Source organism: Pyrus communis, chromosome 5, assembly GCF_963583255.1.
Source record: "Pyrus communis chromosome 5, drPyrComm1.1, whole genome shotgun sequence".
In the NCBI taxonomy this organism is placed as follows: Eukaryota; Viridiplantae; Streptophyta; class Magnoliopsida; order Rosales; family Rosaceae; genus Pyrus; species Pyrus communis.
Genome location: NC_084807.1, coordinates 26,607,404 through 26,628,238, shown reverse-complemented (window position 1 = coordinate 26,628,238; position 20,835 = coordinate 26,607,404). Strand labels below are relative to the sequence as shown.

The 20,835-nt window shown below is 36.3% G+C and overlaps 2 protein-coding genes across 2 annotated transcripts; both read left to right on the top strand.

The window, feature by feature from the left end:
- The first annotated feature begins 9 nt into the window (after positions 1-9).
- Positions 10-2,505, top strand: LOC137735198 (cysteine and histidine-rich domain-containing protein RAR1-like). Its single transcript, XM_068474599.1, has 6 exons — positions 10-286; positions 707-709; positions 809-891; positions 1,074-1,228; positions 1,840-2,075; positions 2,172-2,505. Exons 1-6 carry the CDS (start codon positions 182-184, stop codon positions 2,259-2,261), a joined length of 672 nt encoding a protein of 223 aa, XP_068330700.1. The 5' UTR covers positions 10-181; the 3' UTR covers positions 2,262-2,505.
- Positions 2,506-10,777: 8,272 nt separating this feature from the next.
- On the top strand, positions 10,778-17,052 carry LOC137735208 (LRR receptor-like serine/threonine-protein kinase ERL1). Its single transcript, XM_068474612.1, has 27 exons — positions 10,778-10,990; positions 11,482-11,620; positions 11,752-11,823; positions 11,919-11,990; positions 12,079-12,150; positions 12,239-12,310; positions 12,494-12,565; positions 12,766-12,837; positions 12,914-12,985; positions 13,082-13,150; positions 13,238-13,309; positions 13,426-13,497; positions 13,578-13,649; positions 13,748-13,819; positions 13,899-13,970; positions 14,071-14,142; positions 14,233-14,304; positions 14,385-14,456; positions 14,538-14,609; positions 14,705-14,776; positions 14,874-14,945; positions 15,021-15,092; positions 15,159-15,229; positions 15,339-15,470; positions 15,558-15,896; positions 15,991-16,361; positions 16,499-17,052. Exons 1-27 carry the CDS (start codon positions 10,885-10,887, stop codon positions 16,844-16,846), a joined length of 2,943 nt encoding a protein of 980 aa, XP_068330713.1. The 5' UTR covers positions 10,778-10,884; the 3' UTR covers positions 16,847-17,052.
- Positions 17,053-20,835: the final 3,783 nt, after the last annotated feature.

Genomic DNA, 20,835 nt, shown 5'->3' with positions numbered 1-20,835 from the left:
CAAGTACGAATCTGTTTCCTGTGCTCTGTTGGACTTTCCAGTCAGTCTTTCTTTTCTGGTCTTCCTCCCCCGGTCCTCTCCCTCCACTGTCAACCCCCCTCCTCCGGCGTCGTCTTCTTCTTGTTTCCCTTCTCCTTTTCTGGTATTTTTCTCAGGCAGACACGGAGACCGACGAGAGTGGATGGAGGGTCAGCGGGCAGCTCTGTTGCAATGCCAGCGAATTGGCTGCAACGCCATGTTTTCCGAGGACGACAATCCCGAAGGCTCCTGTCAATACCATGATTCGGTACCCTCTCTGTCTTACTGTGCTCTGGTTTGGATGTGAGAGAAGCAAAGAAGATTATCGTTTCCCCTTTTTCTTTTGGTTCAATTTGCATAATTAAAATATCCCAACTGAGATTAGTCTCAAAATTCTGTTTTTTTTAACTCATATTATTTGCTTGAATGCATGTTTTCATCTGAATCTTAAAAGTAATGACCTCGTAATTTGCTTTTTAGTTTAAACTAATTTCAAACGAAATTGGGTTTAATTTGATCCAAATGCTGCACATTGTGTATCTAATTGATCTGCTCCCTTGCTTGCTTTGTAAACTATGAAGCTTTTAATTGTTATGCATTTTAAAACCTTGTTATTAGATGTTAATTCTGTTTATTTTCTTTCATGTTTGGGCTCGGCTGATTGCGTCGGCATCTTCAAACTTTTCAGGGAGTAAGTATTGCCTGTTGTTTTAGTTGTTGCGTCGCGTTTCTTTAGATTTACGTTTTATTCGATGCCATAACTTAAGCAGAATGTATTTGTTTTTCCCAGCCTATATTTCATGATGGGATTAAAGAGTGGAGTTGTTGCAAGCAAAGAAGTCATGATTTCACCTTATTTTTAGAATTACCAGGGTAAGCACCAATTTCGCTAGTATTTTTAAGCATGCCGTAGCACTCCACAACGGAGTTGAATGGTCGCAACGCTGACCTTTGAAGCAAACCTTGATTGTTTATTGAATTCTTGAGATTTTTGTTAGTATCAGTTAGTTACTTAACTCTCCTTTTTCTGTCTTTTCTCTATTTGGTGAATGCAGATGTAAGACGGGTAAACACACAACAGAGAAACCAGTGTTGGCGAAGCCGAAGCCTAAGGATCCTGTTCCTGCTCCTACTACAGCTCCTGCTACTGATGCATCATCAAAGGAGTCCTGCTCTAGGTGTCGCCAGGGTTTCTTCTGTTCCGATCATGGTACTTTGATTTGATGCTTGTTGCTTTAAGCATTCGATTATTGTTTATTCTTCATACATTGTGTAATGGGTCAGGAGGTTGGTAGGTTTGTGTGGAGATGATATAAATTAGGTGTATAGAAAATGTGAAAGAATCAATATGCACACAAATATTAATGGCGATGCAACTATTAGAGAGTCTAATAGTACCTTCTCGTTGGGAGTTTTAGGGAAAAGCGGGAGTGATTTAATCTCCAAAGCCTGGTAACGATCCTTAACACTGAAAGATATCGGTGATATGGGCGTGTTAGAAAATAACAGTAATAGGATGCGATACAAGATGAATTTTTACCCTTTAGTATCTTACTGAGGAACACGATTTGAGGGAAATGGTTAATATTCTAATCTTCATGTCTTGGCATCTAGAAGATGTAAAAACACAACCAAGCTTTGTTGTGTATTTGTATTTTCTTGGGGTTTTAATCTTTCTCGAGTACAACTAGTCGTGTATTTTAATCTTCATATCCTTATACAAGATAAGACTTCTTCTCAATGATAGCATAGCTGATCAATTTATTAGAATTTGTATTGCATTTTAGGCATCTTAGATTCTGAGCGATGTTCCTTTTCCAGGTGCACAAGCCAAAGAAATAAACTCAAAGCCTGTAAATGTGGAAACAACTCCACTTCCGGAAAGCATTACTGATGATCAAGGCACTTCTGCTCCACCGAAAAAGATTGTTGACATAAACCAGCCCCAGACATGCAAGAATAAGGGGTGTGGTAAAACTTTCAAAGAGAAGGATAACCACGAGAGTGCGTGCAGTTACCATCCCGGGCCTGCTATTTTCCACGACAGAGTGAGAGGGGTGAGTGTACTACTATAATTGTCAATTCAGTCCAACATTGTGTGTTTAACTGTGTGTGTGTGATTTGAATAATAATTTTTTCTTTTGGTATTGCAGTGGAAGTGCTGTGACGTTCACGTAAAGGAATTTGATGAGTTTATGAGCATTCCTCCATGCACCAAAGGTTGGCACAATGCTGATTGCTGACCCGGTATCTTAACATCAGACGCAGGGAAGGATGATTTGTTTTTCCCGTCTTTCTTGTCCTAAATTTTCTTCTTGTTATTGAACTGATATTACATTTCTTGCAACTGTCCGCCACGAATATTTAGCTTCTCTCTGTACCACTTTTGGAATATATGAATTGTCATGTCCTGTGTTCTTGTTATATTGAACAATAATTCATGGTGTCGATATCGAACTTACTACGACTCTACATATTAAGGTCTGCGTTTCTGTCTGATGGAAAACTTACCCTATTCTTCTGAAATCACGTCCAGAACATCTGATCGTTTGATTGTCGGTCATTTGGTTCATCTCGGATTTGCTTGTTTCAGTCTTCTCTCGTACGTTGATGTTTTCCTCTCTCACAGGTGAAAACTGGTTGCTCTGATATAATGCCGTTTGCGCGCCACTATTTAGTAAATTGCTGTGATGGAATTAGACTTGAAAATTTATTGTATAACCCGTTAACCTAACACGAAATATCACAAAAATAACATGTTTGGGTTTACCCGTTAAGAGTCGGGTTGTCATTGGATCTTCGGCTAAGAATTCGTTAAACGAGTTTGATCGTTACCGGGTCAACTATTAACAATCCTATAAGTTATCTTTTGTTAGATTTAGTCATTAGGCAAGACAATCTATTACATGACCCGTTAACTCAACGCAAAATGGCACGATTCATTAACAAATTAGGTCATCATCAGGTCACTTATTAAAAACGAGTTAAGATAACAAGTTTAGCATAATACGATATATTAAAATAACGAAGTTTAGACAGAAGGCAGATTGATGGCCTTTTGTGGCTCTGGGATATTGGACCATGCTTGGGCTTTTATTTTCTGCTTTCAGAGTGATCGAAGCCCGAATCTGGATAGAAGCTTTTACCGGTCCAACATAATTCACAACCATTTTTGTTTATCAACTCTTTAATCAAGCGCGCTAAATTGAGTAATACTTGTGCCAGTCGTTCATGTAAGTAGTTTTCTAATCTTGATATATGTGAGGCTCACAACGCATCAGTGGTTACGGACACATAAGTAAATGTTAAAAAGATGACCAATTCTCATGTTGGATGGGTAAAGTTTGTTTTCTGTCGGTTGTATTGATACATAATTTGAGTGTAGCAAGTCTTGTTCTCTATCGAAAACATGACCAATTCACCATAGTTGGTGTTATCTATATTTTATCTTTCACATATTCTTTTTAAATTTTAACTTTGAATTACTTAAATTTAAAAAAATCAAATAACAAAAAATGATTGAAAAAGAAAAATGTGGATAACCATCCATTCATCATATCGGATCTTAAAAGATTGGAATGATTAAAAAGGACGAAAGAATTAAAATTAATTAGAGAGGGTGAAGTTATCACGTGTGTTACGATGGATATAATCAATCCCCTGTGCCCCCTCTTTTATATCTCAACCAAATCTCAGGGTCCCACATTCCTTCCTTGTCTGCATGGGTCCCACACCAAGTTTTGTTTTTGCATGTCCCACCCACAACAAAGTCCCGTTGCTTTGCGATGACTGGTTTGAGTCATTGCTCGTTTGACCAAACCCATTTTTCTGCCAGTTGTTTGCATGCACACTCAAAATTTTCACAACCATTACAAAGATTTATGCCAGTTTTTCGAACATTGAAGTATATTTGGTCGATGTGGATGACAATTAAAGTTATAAAAAAAATGTTATGATATTTTGTCTCCGACCACACAAACTAATCTTGATCCACGCATATGAGGCATTGCATTATTAGTCAAAATCAACTCATAAGCTATTGGTTAATTTGACCATTGATGCATGTGAAAGCATTAACCATCAATCCTTAGTTTACCGCGACATAAGTTAATTTTTGATTTTTTTTTTTATGCATATGAGGCCGCCTACATTGCATTATTAGTCAAAATCAACTCATAAGCATGCTGGTTAATTTAATTCTTAATACATATGAATGCATAAACGGTTAAAATCGTAATTGGAGATTGACTTTAACAATGATTTAAAGAGAAATGTATGTTAAGTGATACATTTGACACACTACGTAACGCATTTGTCTTTTAAGTAGCGTAACGTTACTAAAGTATAATATTATAGCATTTGTACGTATTAGTACTTATTATTTATGTAACAAAAAATAAAACTAAGATCAGCAAACCATATATTTCACCAATATTGAATTCAAATCAGGATTATACACTTGAGGACAAGTTTTTTAGTACGTTAAAAAAACGATTTGGTATACCAAATAATAATACATCGAATCCTGTTCCAACACACCAAACAGTATCTCACAATTGAGCGGTGAACGGGAGGTAACCCATGGAATCTTAAATGTGGTAGTGATGAAAGTGGGTCCCAGCGACACTGCCAATGGGTTTAAAAGTTGGACTCGGCAACTGTCACGCCGGTAGTACAATTGCTGACGGCGGGTCACCGGCTGCTTATACGCCGGCCTTGTCTTTGGTTTATAGGCTCAGACGCAGACTGTCTGGCTCTAACCTACATATATACGCTATAGCTGTCTGTTACTTTTTTCATTTTTTGACGCCTTGTTTTTATTGTTTTATGCTAGAGGTAGGTGCTTCCCTCACGCATAGATTTTTTTAAGGGTAAATAGTAATATGTGTTCAGAAAGTATGCTGCATGTTATTTTATAAAAAAAATTTCGGTATTATTTATTTTATCGAAAAATTATATTTTTATATTAAAAAATTAAATTTGATATTATGAATTTTATCTTTATTTTATGTATATATATATATTTATATTTATATATGTAAAATAGTAAATTAACATATAATATTTGTTTGATAAACATACATATACATATGTATTTTTAAAATATTTTTGTTTTTTTGGTACATATCTTAAATATTTGTTAAATTGCATTTTTTTTTAACTTTCATGTATGATATGTTTATTATATATACATTTACGTGTAAAATAGATGGTTCAGATTATTGAAGTATGCTACATATTATTATCCGTATGTCTATATGTATTTTTAAAATACTTTTTTTTCTTCTACATATCTTAATAATTTGTTAAATTGCACTTTTTTATAACTTTCATGATATGTTTTTTCTATACATTTACTTACTTATTTTTCACATTTAATCCATGTTACATATATTGTCTTTTAATGGCAGATAGAAAATTCATATATTCTATACATATTTTTCTCATATTATTGAAACGATAATAATAAATAAATATTTTAAGTAAATATATTTTTAAGTTTTATAAAAATGGCCATATTTTTCAAACAAAAAAAATTTAACAAAGGGGTCACGTACTATACTTGTCATGTATTTTACTATCTATAATCCAAATAATGCAAATTATTGGGTAACATATATATACATGCCCTTTATCTAAAGAGTTATCCATTTTTATGTAAAAATGAGGATTAGTTAAAGGGTTCATTTCATGTTGAACTTCAACCATCTGAACCATCTATTTTGTAAGCCTTGATTAATAGATTATCTTTACAAAAATTCAATTTAATTCAAAACCGTTTGTCTATTTAATTATCACGATGAAATTTCATTGTTTCTTATCAAACAAAATATTTGTCAATTTTTTTAACCTCAATTAGATATCTTAAATATTTTCGAATTTGCTAATATTATACAAGAATGATCTATAAGATTCAACTTAAAAATTTGACAGTTCGAAATATTGAAGTTTGACGTAGTATGGGCTCTACAAGATATCCTCATTTAAAAAAAAAAATAGAAATCACTCCTCTTAAAGATCTCGCATACATACATACATATATATACATATATATATATATATATATATATATATATGTATTCTTATTTTCTCGTTGCTGTGCGATTAATGTGGCTTGGATTTATGGGTTTGGGTTGTAGCCGACCAGAGGATATATAACACTGTATATGACTTATTAGCACACCCTGTATCCTATAGGCTATATACTGTATATGACTTATTGGGTGGTCTCATCCTAACGATTTATATTATGTGTACTATTATAAATATGATAGTGCTATTAACACAATTATTTTAACCTCATATACACCTTTTTTTTTTATTTCGGTATTTGAATAGAATGAAATGAAGCAAATCAATAGACAAACTTAACAAAAGTGTATTAGAAGTAAAAATGAGTGGCTTCGGTTCAATTGGTAATTTAGTTGGACTCGCGACCCAATTGATTTCGTTAGCATTCAAAATGTCGAAGTCAACGCTAATAGTTCACCTATGTTATAAGAAGATGAACGCAATTTGTATAAAGTTGACGGGGTTTCTGGATATGGATCCTCTCCGAATCCATTGTTCCTAATTCACAAAATTTCGTAATCTAGATCATTGAAATTTGATCGAACGGGTACAAACAGTGACCTATGTTAAAAGTTATAATAACTTTAACCGTTTAATGAAATTTCAATAATCCGGATCACAAAATTTGATGGATTAGAACCAATGAATTCGGAGATGATCCATGTCCGTGGTTTCTCACACCAAGTCAAACTAGTATTGGTTGATTAAGACTAAAACATAACAGTTTCATATTTTTGTAGGAGCTTTTCGATGAATAATGTGGTCACTCATACACAAGTTTTTTTCGAAGTAGAGCCAGAAACGTGACACTAGATTGAATATTTCGTAACACTTTATTTTTCAGAGCTGTGCAACACTGGTTCAACTCTGTGGCTCTGCTTGATTTATACGATTTTCATAACTGCATCTATCTATGGAATTCGCATTTGATTTGACAATATGAATGTGAGTGAGTTTTTCACACTCCAACTCGCCTCTTGCAGTTATTTGATCTTTAAATTAAATAAACCAAAATCATTATTAAAAATGTCATACCCAAATTTATAAACATATTGATAGATATATCGATATCGGTTGTCTTCGACAAAAATTTGATCTGAAACGGAAAAATTTAAAATGAAACTTTAGAAAACGTGACATGACAGTTCGTCAATATTTAATTTAACTTATATGTTGAAAATATTGACAAAATCTGTCAATTTTAGCTAAATTTTAAGAGTTTCTCTAATATAAAATGAAGTTTACTCCCCTTTATATCTTTATCTGATTTTTTTTGATATTTCTATATCTAAAATTTTCAAACATTGATCAAAATATACTTTATTATAGTAAATAATTTGTAGTGTGAGAATCATTTTTTAATGAAAAATCACTCATAAAACAAAAATCTTATATTGAAAAAACAAAAAAAGAAGATCAAATCTTCTATATCTAAAATAAGTGCGACCTCTTTGTGACGTCAATTATTGTTTGACACATATCAAAATTACAATAACAAATTTAAGAAAAATTAAGTTTATAAACACGTGCTTGTTAACTGTGGGGCTCACAGAGAGATTAAATTTGTTTTAAATTCAGAAGATTTAGTCTAAAGAAAATACCTAACGGATATTGGAGGTATGTTAAGGGATAAAGCTTTGGATATTATACCATAGAAAATAGAGATAGCAGGAGGTCCTAATCCCAGTAATACATGCACAGACGGAGGAGTTTTAAAATAATGGAATTAAAAAGTTGGCACGGCCAGCTTTAAACGAAGGAAGCCTGTTGTTTGTTGAAGTGAATGCTGCTGCTGCAAAAGCCTGCATCAAGATGCAGCTGTTGCCAAACATTACTTATCCCACAACTGAGAAAGAGAAATACTAAAGAGTTTCTCTCAAAACGAGATTTTTTATGAATTTTCTATTATTTTATTTTTTTAGTATATTGTTTTACAATAAGATTAAAATGAGAATTGTGCCACACAAATGTGAGATGGCACTGGTAGAGAATACATGGAGAGTTTCCTTAGCATTTCTCAATAGCAGAAGCTCTTAAAATGAGACTTTCTATTGATTTTCCGCTGCCCCATGTTTTTGGGGAAATTTTTCATTGTTATTAGAACACGAGCGGTACACAACGTATTTTCATATAAGAGGTGAGAAATTATATTTTTTAAAGTTATTCACTTATTAACATACATATTCCATAATTTGTATAATGACACATGCTATATTACTTCGCGTTCTGATTACATTGAAAATTCTTTTATATTTTTTACATAAAATTTTATAACATTGATATAAGAATTGTGTTAAAAATATTACGTGGTGGACAGTCTACAAAGAATTCCACTTCACAAAAAATCTAATTACCTCTTCTCCCCCCACAACTACCCTCTCCTTTTTTGTGCTTGTTAGACAGAATGGCAGGATCATTAATTTGTTATTATATCGATCTTTGTGAAGTTCCTCCTCATATTCTAGTGGCGTGATTATAAAGGAGAGTACGAAATTATTAGGGTTTCACGAGTCATTCTGTCCAACGAAATTGATGATCCTGCCAAATGTGAAGGGTGTAACTTTTTATGAATTTTTTGATACCATACAATTTGAAGTTAATTTTTATATTAGTATTATAAAATATTATGTATAAAAAATGAAGTGGCAGAAACTTATAAAAAATTCCACTTCTGAAAAAAAAAATCTCTTTAGCCTATCTCAAAATACCTAAACAAACGTAATGATGATTCCTATTGTTTGGTGTATTTTAAACATTGTCTTCATCATTGTATAATGCATGATTAGATTCATTATTGATAATTAGAACTTCATAATTAAAATGAGTGGTCTTGACCCTCTTGGGTCATGAAAGAAACTTCGACACACAACTTTTACAAAGTAACATTATATGCATTGAAAGTTGTATTTATGTATAAAATTGTATGACATTCAAGTTGTATTTAAATATAAGATTGTATGACATTCAAATACAATGAGATATCTTCTTTTGTGAGAATAAACTGACCATCCAATTAGGCCATCTTCAATGGAGATGGGTAAAAGAGGCATCATGCTGATTAAAAGTAACTTTGCTCTTAGTCCCTTTTTCCAAGGCCTAGCTCTCATTTGCAATAATTGACTCAATTTTAACGTTTGTTTTGAAGAGCAGTAGTTTAATTAAATTGACCAATAAATTTGAAATCTAAACTTAAAATTAATAAATTATTAAGAGGATTATATTTAATCTATTATGTTGCAAATGATATATAAGTACGAATTGACATTGTTTATTTAAAAATAACTTTTTATAAACCTATAATTTTAGATAGATCTATATTTAACCATTTTAATTGGAGATAACCTTAATCATAATTCTCAACTCAAGTTGTTTTCGTTGGGTTACGTGGATGTGGTTTGACTTCATAAATGATAAACTTTGTTAACGTTCAAGATGTTGCTATTACAGTGTCTCAAACTAATTATACACTATTGGTTGAGCGTGTGTGTGTATATATATATGTTAATTCCTTTTTTCTAAAAGCGAGATCAGTTAGCTGATTCGCTATGACAGTTCATTAGTTTGAGGATCAGAAAGACTTACAGAGATATTTTATTCTCTCTCTTACCATAATTGTGTAATTCATCAATGCCAAAAACCAAACATACGACATGTCGTGTAAAATACATGCCTTATATGTATATATTGTTTTGCATAACATTGCACTGCGTAAGTAAACTTATAATCCCACCAAATGCAAGAAATAAGGCAATCTCAGTTTCCAAAAAAAAAAAAAAAAAAGAGCATCTATCTCTCTTTCCAAACATAAACAAAAGGTCAACATTTAAACTTCGGGTCAAGGCGAAGTTGCAGTTTTCGCCATTGAAGCAGACCACAAATACACATCAAAAGCCAGGGTTTTGGGCCTTCTTCCATTTCTTGGAAGGGAAGAATTGTGTCATTGTTTCAACTGTGAAGCTGGTTTTGTTGCACGGAAAAAGGAAAAAGAATCCCACACAACCAAAAAAAGGATTTGGATTTTCCATCCAACCAAACACTTTTAGAAGAAAACAGATCCATTTCTTCTTTGATTTGATATGATTTTACTTTATGGGACAAGAGACGAGCAAAGACAAAAAGACAAAAATCCTCGGAAGCATAAGAAACATGACAGTGGCAAATCAGTCTTTCTCCGCTCTTTTTCTGCTTAACCAAACCGGAAGACCGAACCATGACTCGGTCTTCCCCGACTCGGCCCACGCGCCATTTGCAGTGATTGAGACAGTAAGACGGAGATGCAGAAGGGGTAGACTGGTAAATTAATAAATGGGAGCAATAAATCGAAACAGTGGTACTTTTCTAGGTGGCGAAAATTGCATGGGCTTTGGAAAACGAAAGGTACGAGATGACGGCCGGCGCCGTTTGCTTTGCAGTTTATGACAGTCTGAGTGAACGTCCCTTCACTAACGTCGCTTCACCGCCGTTTACAAACATCTCTTTCACTATTCTCAGAGAGAGAGAGAGAGAGAGAGAGAGGAGGGGAGAGAGAGAGTCTCTGAAGAATTCAATTCTCTCTCTTCATAACACTCGGGCCTCAGTCTGCCTTACACTTCACGCCAAACGTCTGCTCTCTCTCCTCACTCTGTCGTTCTCTCTCTTTCTGATAGTGGTATTATGTGTGTGAAGAACAGAGAGGGCTTAGCTCATCCACCCTCTTCTGGTTTTAGCATTTTACTCTCGTTTTCTCTTCCTTCTTCTCCAACGTCTCTTTCCGCGACTTAGGTTCTGCGAAATTGCGAAGCTTTGTGGAGATTAATGGAGAGAAGGGTTTTATGGAGGAAGAAGACGGAGCTCGTCTTCTGCTTTGGGTTAGCTTTAATGGCGGTTCTCTTTCCTCTCGGCTCCCCACTCAACGATGAAGGTGCTTCTCTCTCTCTTGTTGGCGTTTTCTGAGTTTTGGGTTCATTTTTAGACTCTCACTCTATTGTAGCCCAAAGTTTCTTCCCTGGCTTCTGGTTTGGTTGCCTAGAGAACATAGGGAAACGAAACCATATTTTATTCAATAGCCAAAAGCCGATGTCCGATAGGCTCTCCCTCCTCCTGGGTTTTTTGGGTTCTGCTATCCATTTTTGTGAACTTCCCCCTCTGCATTGTAGTTAAAGTTTCTTCCTTGGCTACTCGTTTGGCTGCTGAGAAAGCAAATGAAAACTAGTCCGACATTTCCTCAGCAGCGAAACGCTAAGCCCAATCTATCTCGAAGAACAGGCTCTTTCGAACATTCCGGGGATGTGAAGAGACATCATTTTTTTGTACTGTTTACTTTGAAATCATTATTTTATTTTTTAATATGTTGCTGGGTATTATTTAATGGCGTTATTTAATTCTCTGGAATATTAAAATGGGGGTTCACAGGAAAGGCGTTGATGTCAATTAAGGCGTCGTTCAGCAACGTCGTTAACGTGTTGCTCGACTGGAACGATGCCCATGACGGCGATTTCTGTTCTTGGCGTGGGGTTTTCTGCGACAATGTCAGCCTCTCTGTGGCCTCCTTGTGAGTTTTCTCTCTCCTCCCTCTCTCTAAACCTGTTCCGGTTCTTCATGAACACTGTTAATAATGGTCCCTAACTCTGCTTAGCTCATGCTTAATGTTAACGGGATTCCTTGGTTTTTTGATGTTTGAAGGAATCTGTCTAATCTTAACCTCGGCGGAGAGATTTCGCCAGCCATCGGAGACCTGGGGAACTTGGAATCCATGTGATCCTCATCTCTTTTTTTGTTCCGTTGTAATTTCTTACTGCTATATTGTTCAAGAGATTTTGATGGACGGATTTTGTGTTTGTTATTGATAGAGACTTGCAAGGGAATAAGCTGACCGGTCAAATCCCCGATGAGATTGGCAACTGCGCTTCTCTCATACATTTGTAAGTTCTTTCTTTGGCTATTACCTATGGTCTTTATAGCTTTTTGTTATTCGTTTTGCTTTTGCTAATCTCTTATATTGCAATGTAGGGATTTGTCTGACAATCTATTGTATGGAGACATACCATTCTCCGTGTCGAAGCTTAAGAAGCTGGAGCTTTTGTAAGTGGTTTTAATCATTGAATGCCAGTAAGCATTCCTCCCTGATTCTTTATTTTCCATACGAACTAATCTGTTATTGTAAATGCAGAAATTTGAAGAACAATCAGCTGACTGGTCCCATCCCTACGACTCTCACGCAAATTCCGAACCTTAAAACTATGTGAGTTCCTTGTTTATCTGTACTGTGAATAAAGTTTTAAGGCTTGATATGTTTGTAAGGTACATGGAAGTATTCAGTTTCTTAAATTTATTGTGTAACTTTTGGATACTACTTACAGCTGTTCGTGTTGGCAGAATTTGCACTAACGGTTTGTTGGGTTTTTTTATGGTTTGATTTTTGAAGTGATCTTGCTCAGAACGAGCTTAGCGGTGAGATTCCAAGGCTAATATATTGGAATGAAGTATTGCAGTACCTGTAAGTACCTTGACCATATTGAAAACAAGCATCTTATGTATCAAGTTTTGAATGTATCATTTTAATTTCTTTTCGGGTAGTATCGGTTGATATACTATCAGTTGTGTACATAAGTGTGTTCCGTTGTGGGAAGAGTATATTGTATTTGTGTAAGAGGCATACGAGTTTATGATTAACTTTGTTAAAAATTGGCTTTACAGTGGATTGCGTGGAAACTCATTAACTGGATCACTGTCGCCCGATATGTGTCAATTATCAGGCTTGTGGTACTTGTAAGTATTCATACATCAAGGTTTCAACTACTCTTAGAGCTTTCTCCTTGATAGTTTTTCTTGATCTACTTAACAGTGATGTTAGAGGCAATAATCTGACTGGCACGATCCCAGACAGCATTGGAAATTGCACAAGCTTTGAGATCCTGTGAGTTTTTGTTTTGGAGTTTAAATTCCTGCCACCCTAATAAAAAAGAAGCTTTTGGATTTGATTCTCATAATATGTTATGGGTGGCTGTGATAGGGATGTATCGTATAATCAGATCACAGGGGAAATTCCATACAACATTGGGTTTTTGCAAGTGGCTACGCTGTAAGTTTTATTGCTTTCGACTGTTAGTGTAGTTATTCTAGAGTTCAGTTTAGTAAAATACTAAAATGTTATGGTGGATTTTGTTAGGTCTCTTCAAGGGAATAGACTAACGGGAAAAATTCCTGAGGTGATTGGTCTAATGCAGGCTCTTGCTGTCCTGTAAGTGCCTTGTTTAATCTTGTGAGAGTGTTCCAGCAGAATTTTGAAGTAGTTTGCTGTTTGCTTGCATGTTACTGAGGTTCATTTTTTTTTTGTTAATTTTGTCTGTCTTCCAGGGATTTGAGTGAGAACGAACTGGTAGGGCCAATCCCACCAATATTTGGCAATTTATCCTACACTGGGAAATTGTAAGCTCTTGGCTTTGAGTGATAATGTCACCTTCAGTGTTTCATAATTGTGTCTTGACACATTTATTTTTTTGTTGCAGATACCTGCATGGCAACAAGTTGACTGGGTCAATTCCACCCGAACTCGGGAATATGTCAAAACTAAGCTACTTGTGAGATGCCTGCTATAATATGATACAGAATTACAAACCCATAGATGCTATGTGTTACTCTCCATGTCTTAATTTACTTCTCAAATCATCTTGTGCAGGCAATTGAATGACAACAAACTGGTCGGGAGAATTCCTGCTGATCTTGGCAAGCTGGAGCAATTGTTTGAGTTGTGAGTATCTATTGTTCTAGAATTTTTGGTCCTTCATGTTCCTAGTGTTATTGTTACTTACTTCAATGTTCTGGGTCAGGAATCTTGCCAACAATGTTCTGGAAGGTCCCATTCCACATGATATCAGCTCCTGCACCGCTTTGAATCAATTGTATGATATCTTATACATGACTACCACCTGAGTTTAATGGCATGTGTAACTGTATGATATTGATTAAATTTCTTGAGGCTGAATGTTGTTTTTATTTAAGCAATGTGCATGGAAACCGATTGACTGGGTCCATCCCTCTGACATTCCGAAATCTGCAGAGTTTGACTTATCTGTGAGTTTTTCTGTTTTGAACTTTGTTTATTGCTTGTGCTTCAGACGATCTTAATTGTATATTGATAAAATCAATTGATTGAACCTTCAGGAACTTGTCAAGGAACTATTTTAGTGGGAGAATAGCTATTGAGTTGGGACGCATCATCAATCTGGACACATTGTGGGTTCATAGGTGCCATTAGTTTTGCCTTAAAGCTGTTAATTCAGATTTAAGTGACATTGTATTACCAATCTTTTCAGGGATCTGTCTAGCAATAACTTTTCTGGCCCTGTTCCAGCTTCGGTTGGTGATCTTGAGCACCTTCTGACCTTGTATGTCTACGTTTGTACGTTCTTGCTATATAGATTCACTTTGTGTGTTACCTGACTCTTAGTACATATCGTTACTTGCAGGAATTTGAGTGGTAATCATCTTAATGGTTCTCTGCCAGCAGAATTTGGGAACCTCAGGAGTGTTCAAACTATGTAAGCTTTTAATAGGACTCTGTTGTAGTTACAATTTTGTTGAAGAAACTCATACCTTTCTAACTTTTTTGTGCCTTTATTTGAGTTCTTTACAGTGATATGTCATTCAACTATCTTTCTGGGAGCATCCCAGGAGAATTGGGGCAGTTGCAGAACCTTGCAGCGCTGTAAGCTCCCTACCCACTTCTTCATCAAGCCATGTCTCAGTTTTTATGCTCTACATAATTCATCGTGCTAAATCTGTTTGTGTTTGAATTTCAATAGGATACTCAATAACAACTTATTGAATGGAACAATACCTGATCAGCTAACCAACTGTTTCAGTCTTGTCACCCTGTGAGTTTTGTTTCTTGAATCCTTTTTCATATCCATTCTTGTGCATTTCTTAATGCTGATTCATCTTCCTTTCAGGAATTTCTCATACAACAATCTATCAGGCGTTGTACCTCCTATGAGGAACTTTTCACGATTTTTGCCCGACAGGTAAGCAAGGAAACAAAGTTGCTGTTTTCTATATTTGCTAGTGCTGATTCAAGATGTCTGTTTCAGCTTTACTGGAAACCCATTGTTGTGCGGCAACTGGTTGGGATCGATATGTAGTCCTGCCACAAAATCCAGGGGTAAAAGTGTAAACTGTTTTCTCATTTTTCTGCGCTATGGAACTCTGGTATTTGACCTCCTATATCTAGTTCAAATTTAACAAAGTATCCTTCGCATTCATACTTGCAGCTCTATTCTCCAGAACAGCCGTCGTTTGTATGGCATTAGGCTTCATCACATTGTTATCCATGGTGATAGTTGCAGTTTACAAATCTAACCAACCAAAGGATTTAACGTTGGGTTCTGGCAAGTGTGGGCAAGGTATTTACTATCTTTTTAAAATTTTAATTTATCTTGGTTTTGGTATTATTGATGTAGTGCCTTATGAAGATCCGTTTTTCTTTCCAGGTCCTCCTAAACTTGTAATCCTTCACATGGATATGGCTGTACACACCTTTGACGATATAATGAGAATTACTGAGAATCTAAATGAGAAGTATATTGTAGGTTATGGTGCCTCTAGTACAGTGTACAAGTGTATGCTAAAGAATTCCCGACCCATGGCAATTAAGCGACTCTACACTCGGTATCCTAATGACATGCGGGAGTTTGAGACTGAACTTGAAACCGTTGGCAGAATCAAGCATAGAAATCTTGTCAGTCTGCATGGCTATTCACCGTCTCCCCATGGAAATCTACTTTTCTATGACTATATGGAGAACGGATCTCTCTGGGATCTGCTTCACGGTTAGCCCTCCTCTCAACTGTCAAGTTTTATTGTTTTTTCGGAAAGAATGCCATTGAACTCATATACTTACTGTGTTTCCAATATTCATGACAGGACCATCAAAGAAGGTTAAACTTGACTGGGAAACGCGGTTGAAAATAGCGGTTGGTGCAGCACAGGGACTTGCTTATCTTCACCATGATTGCAACCCCCGAATCATTCACAGGGATGTTAAATCCTCAAACATATTGCTGGACGAGAATTTTGTGGCTCATCTATCTGATTTTGGAGTTGCAAAATTCATCCCAACTGCCCAGACTCATGCATCAACTTATGTTCTTGGAACAATTGGCTACATTGATCCAGAATATGCCCGAACCTCCCGTGTCACCGAAAAGTCTGACGTGTATAGCTTTGGGGTCGTGCTTCTTGAGCTACTGACCGGGAAAAAGGCTGTGGAACAGGATTCAAACTTGCATCAACTGGTACGTTTCTAGATCTAACTTCAGGCTTCGTAAAGAACTCTCTGCCCGACGTAATATTTTGCTACATGATACGAACTGTATTTATTCAGTATCATTTTCTTGAGTTTGCATTAAATTTTGAGATCTGTTTATCTCAGATACTGTCCAAGGCTGATACCAATACTGTAATGGAGTCTGTCGACCCGGAGGTTTCGGTTACTTGCATGGATTTATCTCATGTCAGGAAGACCTTCCAACTCGCCCTCCTGTGCACCAAGCGAAACCCTACTGAAAGACCAACCATGCACGAGGTTGCAAGGGTTCTGGTCTCCCTCCTTCCTGCAACAGCCACAAAACATGGTTCCATTCCGAAGGGCATTGATTACGCAAAGTTTGTGGCTGACAAGGAACCACAGAAGCCAAAACCGCAGCAGCAAGAGAGCCATTCATCCGACGCTCAGTGGTTTGTCCGCTTCGGTGAAGTCATATCCAAGAACACGCTTTGAATGAAAGCTTCGGATTAGCTCTTTGCTTTTAAAACAGCTGAAATTACAATATAAGATTGAGAAGAAAAATCCCAGTTTTGGTTCATCTGCTAGTACCAGTAGAGCAGTAGACGAAATATATGTAATCATCAAGTGACATGACACATCTTTTGGAACGACGTCGTATAAGCAGGGATTGAAAAGTAAGAAGAAAGAACTAGTTTTTGTAACTTATATATATTTTGTTGAAGAAATGCTACTTGTCGGATTATGTCGTGATCCCTTGTTTGTTTACGCTCTACTTTTTACCGTGGTGAAAGTGAAAAGTGAAAGTATCCACAAAGATTCGGGATGAATGTGTCTGAAAAGGCATTTGCTTTCTGAGAACGGGTTCACGGGAGAATTTATGATTTCTGAAGTAGAAAATACATCAAATTAATGTATATCTGAGAGGCTAGTTGTCGGGTTTTCCAAGGTAACAGGCAGTGTTCTCGGTTATTGTACCCTAACTAAGTTATAGACGAGGGGCAAACTTAAATCTCCTTCAAATATACGCTACCATTGGGCAAAATCTTCGCTAAAATAAGGAAGAAGAGACATTTACATGAAACAGATGGTGTTCTAAACTTATTATGCATTATGTGCTTTATGTTCATATGGCATTTGGCATTGTATGATCAATTTGAAATGCCTTCCTAGCGTCCCTTTTTATATGGTTCCTCATTATAACTCACATGACCTGAAACCTCTTCGAATCTCTTTATTCAGAGCCCAAAGATTAGTAGATTTGGGCAGTTGAAAAGAGAGATGTAGACCCTTAACTTGTGTGCGGTGAATTAGTAGAATGGGTTAATGAGGGCCGCATGATTTAAAATGAATACGGAATTCCTAATCCGTCAGCTCCAGACACAGAGATCCGAAAAAGATCAACTCCTTAGAACATAGTTGATTTGAGGAGTTCGAGCAACGAGGCGCTCAAACATGACAAAGAAAGATTATTCAGGTAACGAATTTGAAACTTTCAATTTAAGATCGTGGGTTAATAAATGATATAAAATTTTCAGTTTGAAAGACCTAAAACTAAACCGAGAGTGCAAAAATTGGTACGCTAGTTTTTGCACTGCATAGCCCATGTTCATGCCCTCCAGGCTCTATTGCGTGCATTGAGATTTGTAGGTATTCAAATTTCTTGTTTTTCCTTTTTCTCGTTTCATAATTTCCAATACAAAAGTCAAATTGTAGGTTCATTTCGAACTGTAGCACCACAATATAAGTTAACCAGCTTTGAAATCATGCTAACATCTAGATTTCCACCGGCTGTTTTCTAATCGAGGAATCCACTCCTTTTACTCAAACAATGATCTATCTGCTTCCCACTTAACCACCGATTTTTCTTTCGTGACATCTATCATTTTCATCAACTTGAAGCTCGTTTGGTAACCATATAAATGCTACGAGACCACGAGCCCTATGTATAAAAAAGAATTCAATTTAGTTAGATTACTTCGTCAACAAAATTAATAAGCCACAAAGAAAATACTAGATGATATAAAAAGAGCGATCCAATCCAACAAGGCTTTCTGCTTTGCGAGGTTTAGGAGGAGAACGTCTATCGTACACAATCTTACCCTTGTTTTACAAAAAGGCTGTTTCCACGACTCGAACTTGCGACTTTTTGTTACGGAGCAACTTTTTTATTGCGCTAAAGATCGTCCTCAAAATACTAAATGATATAAACTTATAATTTACCTCATGATCTTGCTGAAAGGAGCTTTGGTCTGTTCACTTTTGTGGCCTTATTTCAATTAGTGGAAGCAATCAAGCTTGTATTAATCTAACAAATTCGGAGCTTGGTCTCTTCGGCTTTTCATTAATCACGTTTACGAAGATAGATTAGTGATTAATCTTAGCAGGCAAAGGCATTTTTTGACTGAGGTTTTGTATTATGCTGTCCTTCGGATCCAAGGGAGAGCTGGAAAATGTCAAAAGATAAGATATTGAGGAGTTAAAAATTGAAAAATTGAATAAATTTAAAACAACAAGAGAAACTTACATGCAATAAGATGTTAGGTGGTGATATGCCTATCGTGCTTCACTAAGTGTTTTACTTTTACTCACATAACATCAAATATTTTGTTTGAAATACCTTCATTTTGATGTTCAAATTACATGTAAGTTTTTACGTAAAATTAGCGAACTTAGATATTGCTCCTACCTTACTAAATAAATCTGTTGGCGGCTCCTTTCGGCATCTCTATTCGATTGCAAACTTTAATTCCTGCATACAATTTAAATCATGGCATTAAGATTATGCACATAATTTTTTTTTTTTTTTTTAAAAAAGGCAGGGTTAGATTTACCTTATTTTTAAGAGAGCAAGCTACGAATTTGTAAACCTATTGGAAGGCACTTTCTTCCTTAATTCAAGGGATTAATCATCTCCCTTAATTCAAGGGGATGTTATTTTATTATTCCCTAAGCCAGACAACTTCCATAATTCAAGAGTGCTTTCTTCCTTAATCATCTCCCTTAATTCAAGGGGATGTTATTTTATTTTTCCCTAAACCAGCCGTTGTGGTGTAAAGCAAGAGGTTAATCCTCTTATATATTGCTGTACAATTGTAAAAGAACACACAAGGGAAATATAATTCAATCCTTGAAATTCAATATGGTATCAGAGCAGGAAAATTAACCTGCGTCTGCTATACTGCTATCCGAGCGTGTTCAATCCTCAAAATGTCTGAAGACAATCCGCTAATATCCGAAGCTGAAAGCTCACAGGAGCATTCCTCCATGAACGTGCATGAGGTGGACGTCAACCCAAATCAAAGATTAAGCTCAGTCGTGTTGAATGAGTTTAATTACTTGCCTTGGTCGAGAGCTGTGTCTTTGGCGCTAGGTGGAAGGTCCAAGCTGGGGTTCATAAATGGAAGCTTCAAAATACCTGATGCTTCCTCACCAAACTATGAATCCTGGCTTAGCAAGGATCAGCTGGTTATGTCATGGCTTTTGAATTCCATGGATCGTAAATTAGCTGAAATATTCAACTATTCAGAATCCTCGTACCAGCTATGGGAAGCGGTCAAGGAAATGTATGGCAGCCAAAACAATGCTGCACGGGTCTTCCAATTAAAGAAGGACATCTCCAATCTGCAGCAAGATGGCAAACCGTTTGTGCAACTCCTAGGAAGCATGAAAAACATGTGGAATGAGTTGGAAATCTATCGCCCTCACACAACCGACGCAGCACTGCTACGAAAGAGAGCAGAAGAAGACAAGATATTTCAACTCTTGTCTAGTCTTGATTCAACGTATGAAGATCTTCGATGTCACATACTCATGAACACTGAGCTTCATTCTTTCACCAGTGTGTGTGCGACGATTCAACGGGAAGAAGTAAGAAGGAAAGTCATGAACATAGGTACAACGACCAGTGTACCTGAGGCTAGGGCATATATAACCAACGAAAAGAGGTACAAAGGAAAACATCCGAACTTGAAGTGTCAACACTGCAATAATATAGGTCACGTCAAAGACACATGCTGGATCTTACACCCAGAGTTAAAGCCTGAGTTCATGAAGGACAACAAGGGTGTGCAAAGGATGAACCGTGCTCCACATCGAGCGAATCATGCGTCTACCTCCACCTCCAATGGGCCAGATCCACTCAAGAACTTCACAGCGAATCCTGCTGAACTCATGAACGAGTTTATGTCGTATCTTCAAATCAAGAAAGGAGTTGCTGGAAGTGATCGTGCTGATAGCATATAAGAAGGGAACTCGACGGCATTGCTCGGCAAGTTTGCAGGGTTCTTGGCAGACACGAGATCCATACCCCAAGAGGACATGCAAGGTATCATGAAAGCCTTTAAAACTGCTCTTAAAATAAATATGTTGCATGATTTTTGGGTTGTAGATTCGGGTGCCACAGATCATATGACCAACCATGTGTCTAAGTCTCAAAAATTTGAAAAATTTGCAAACCCTTCTCAAGTTTCAATTGCAAATGG

Excerpts from the sequence above, each read along its gene's own strand:
- LOC137735198 (XM_068474599.1), top strand. The coding sequence starts at position 182 with ATGGAGGGTCAGCGGGCAGCTCTGTTGCAATGCCAGCGAATTGGCTGC. Across the intron at positions 1,229-1,839 it reads TTTCTTCTGTTCCGATCATG|GTGCACAAGCCAAAGAAATA; the intron begins GTACTTTGATTT and ends TTCCTTTTCCAG. Across the intron at positions 2,076-2,171 it reads TCCACGACAGAGTGAGAGGG|TGGAAGTGCTGTGACGTTCA; the intron begins GTGAGTGTACTA and ends TTGGTATTGCAG.
- LOC137735208 (XM_068474612.1), top strand. The coding sequence starts at position 10,885 with ATGGAGAGAAGGGTTTTATGGAGGAAGAAGACGGAGCTCGTCTTCTGC. Across the intron at positions 11,991-12,078 it reads TGCGCTTCTCTCATACATTT|GGATTTGTCTGACAATCTAT; the intron begins GTAAGTTCTTTC and ends ATTGCAATGTAG. Across the intron at positions 14,610-14,704 it reads CTCAGGAGTGTTCAAACTAT|TGATATGTCATTCAACTATC; the intron begins GTAAGCTTTTAA and ends AGTTCTTTACAG.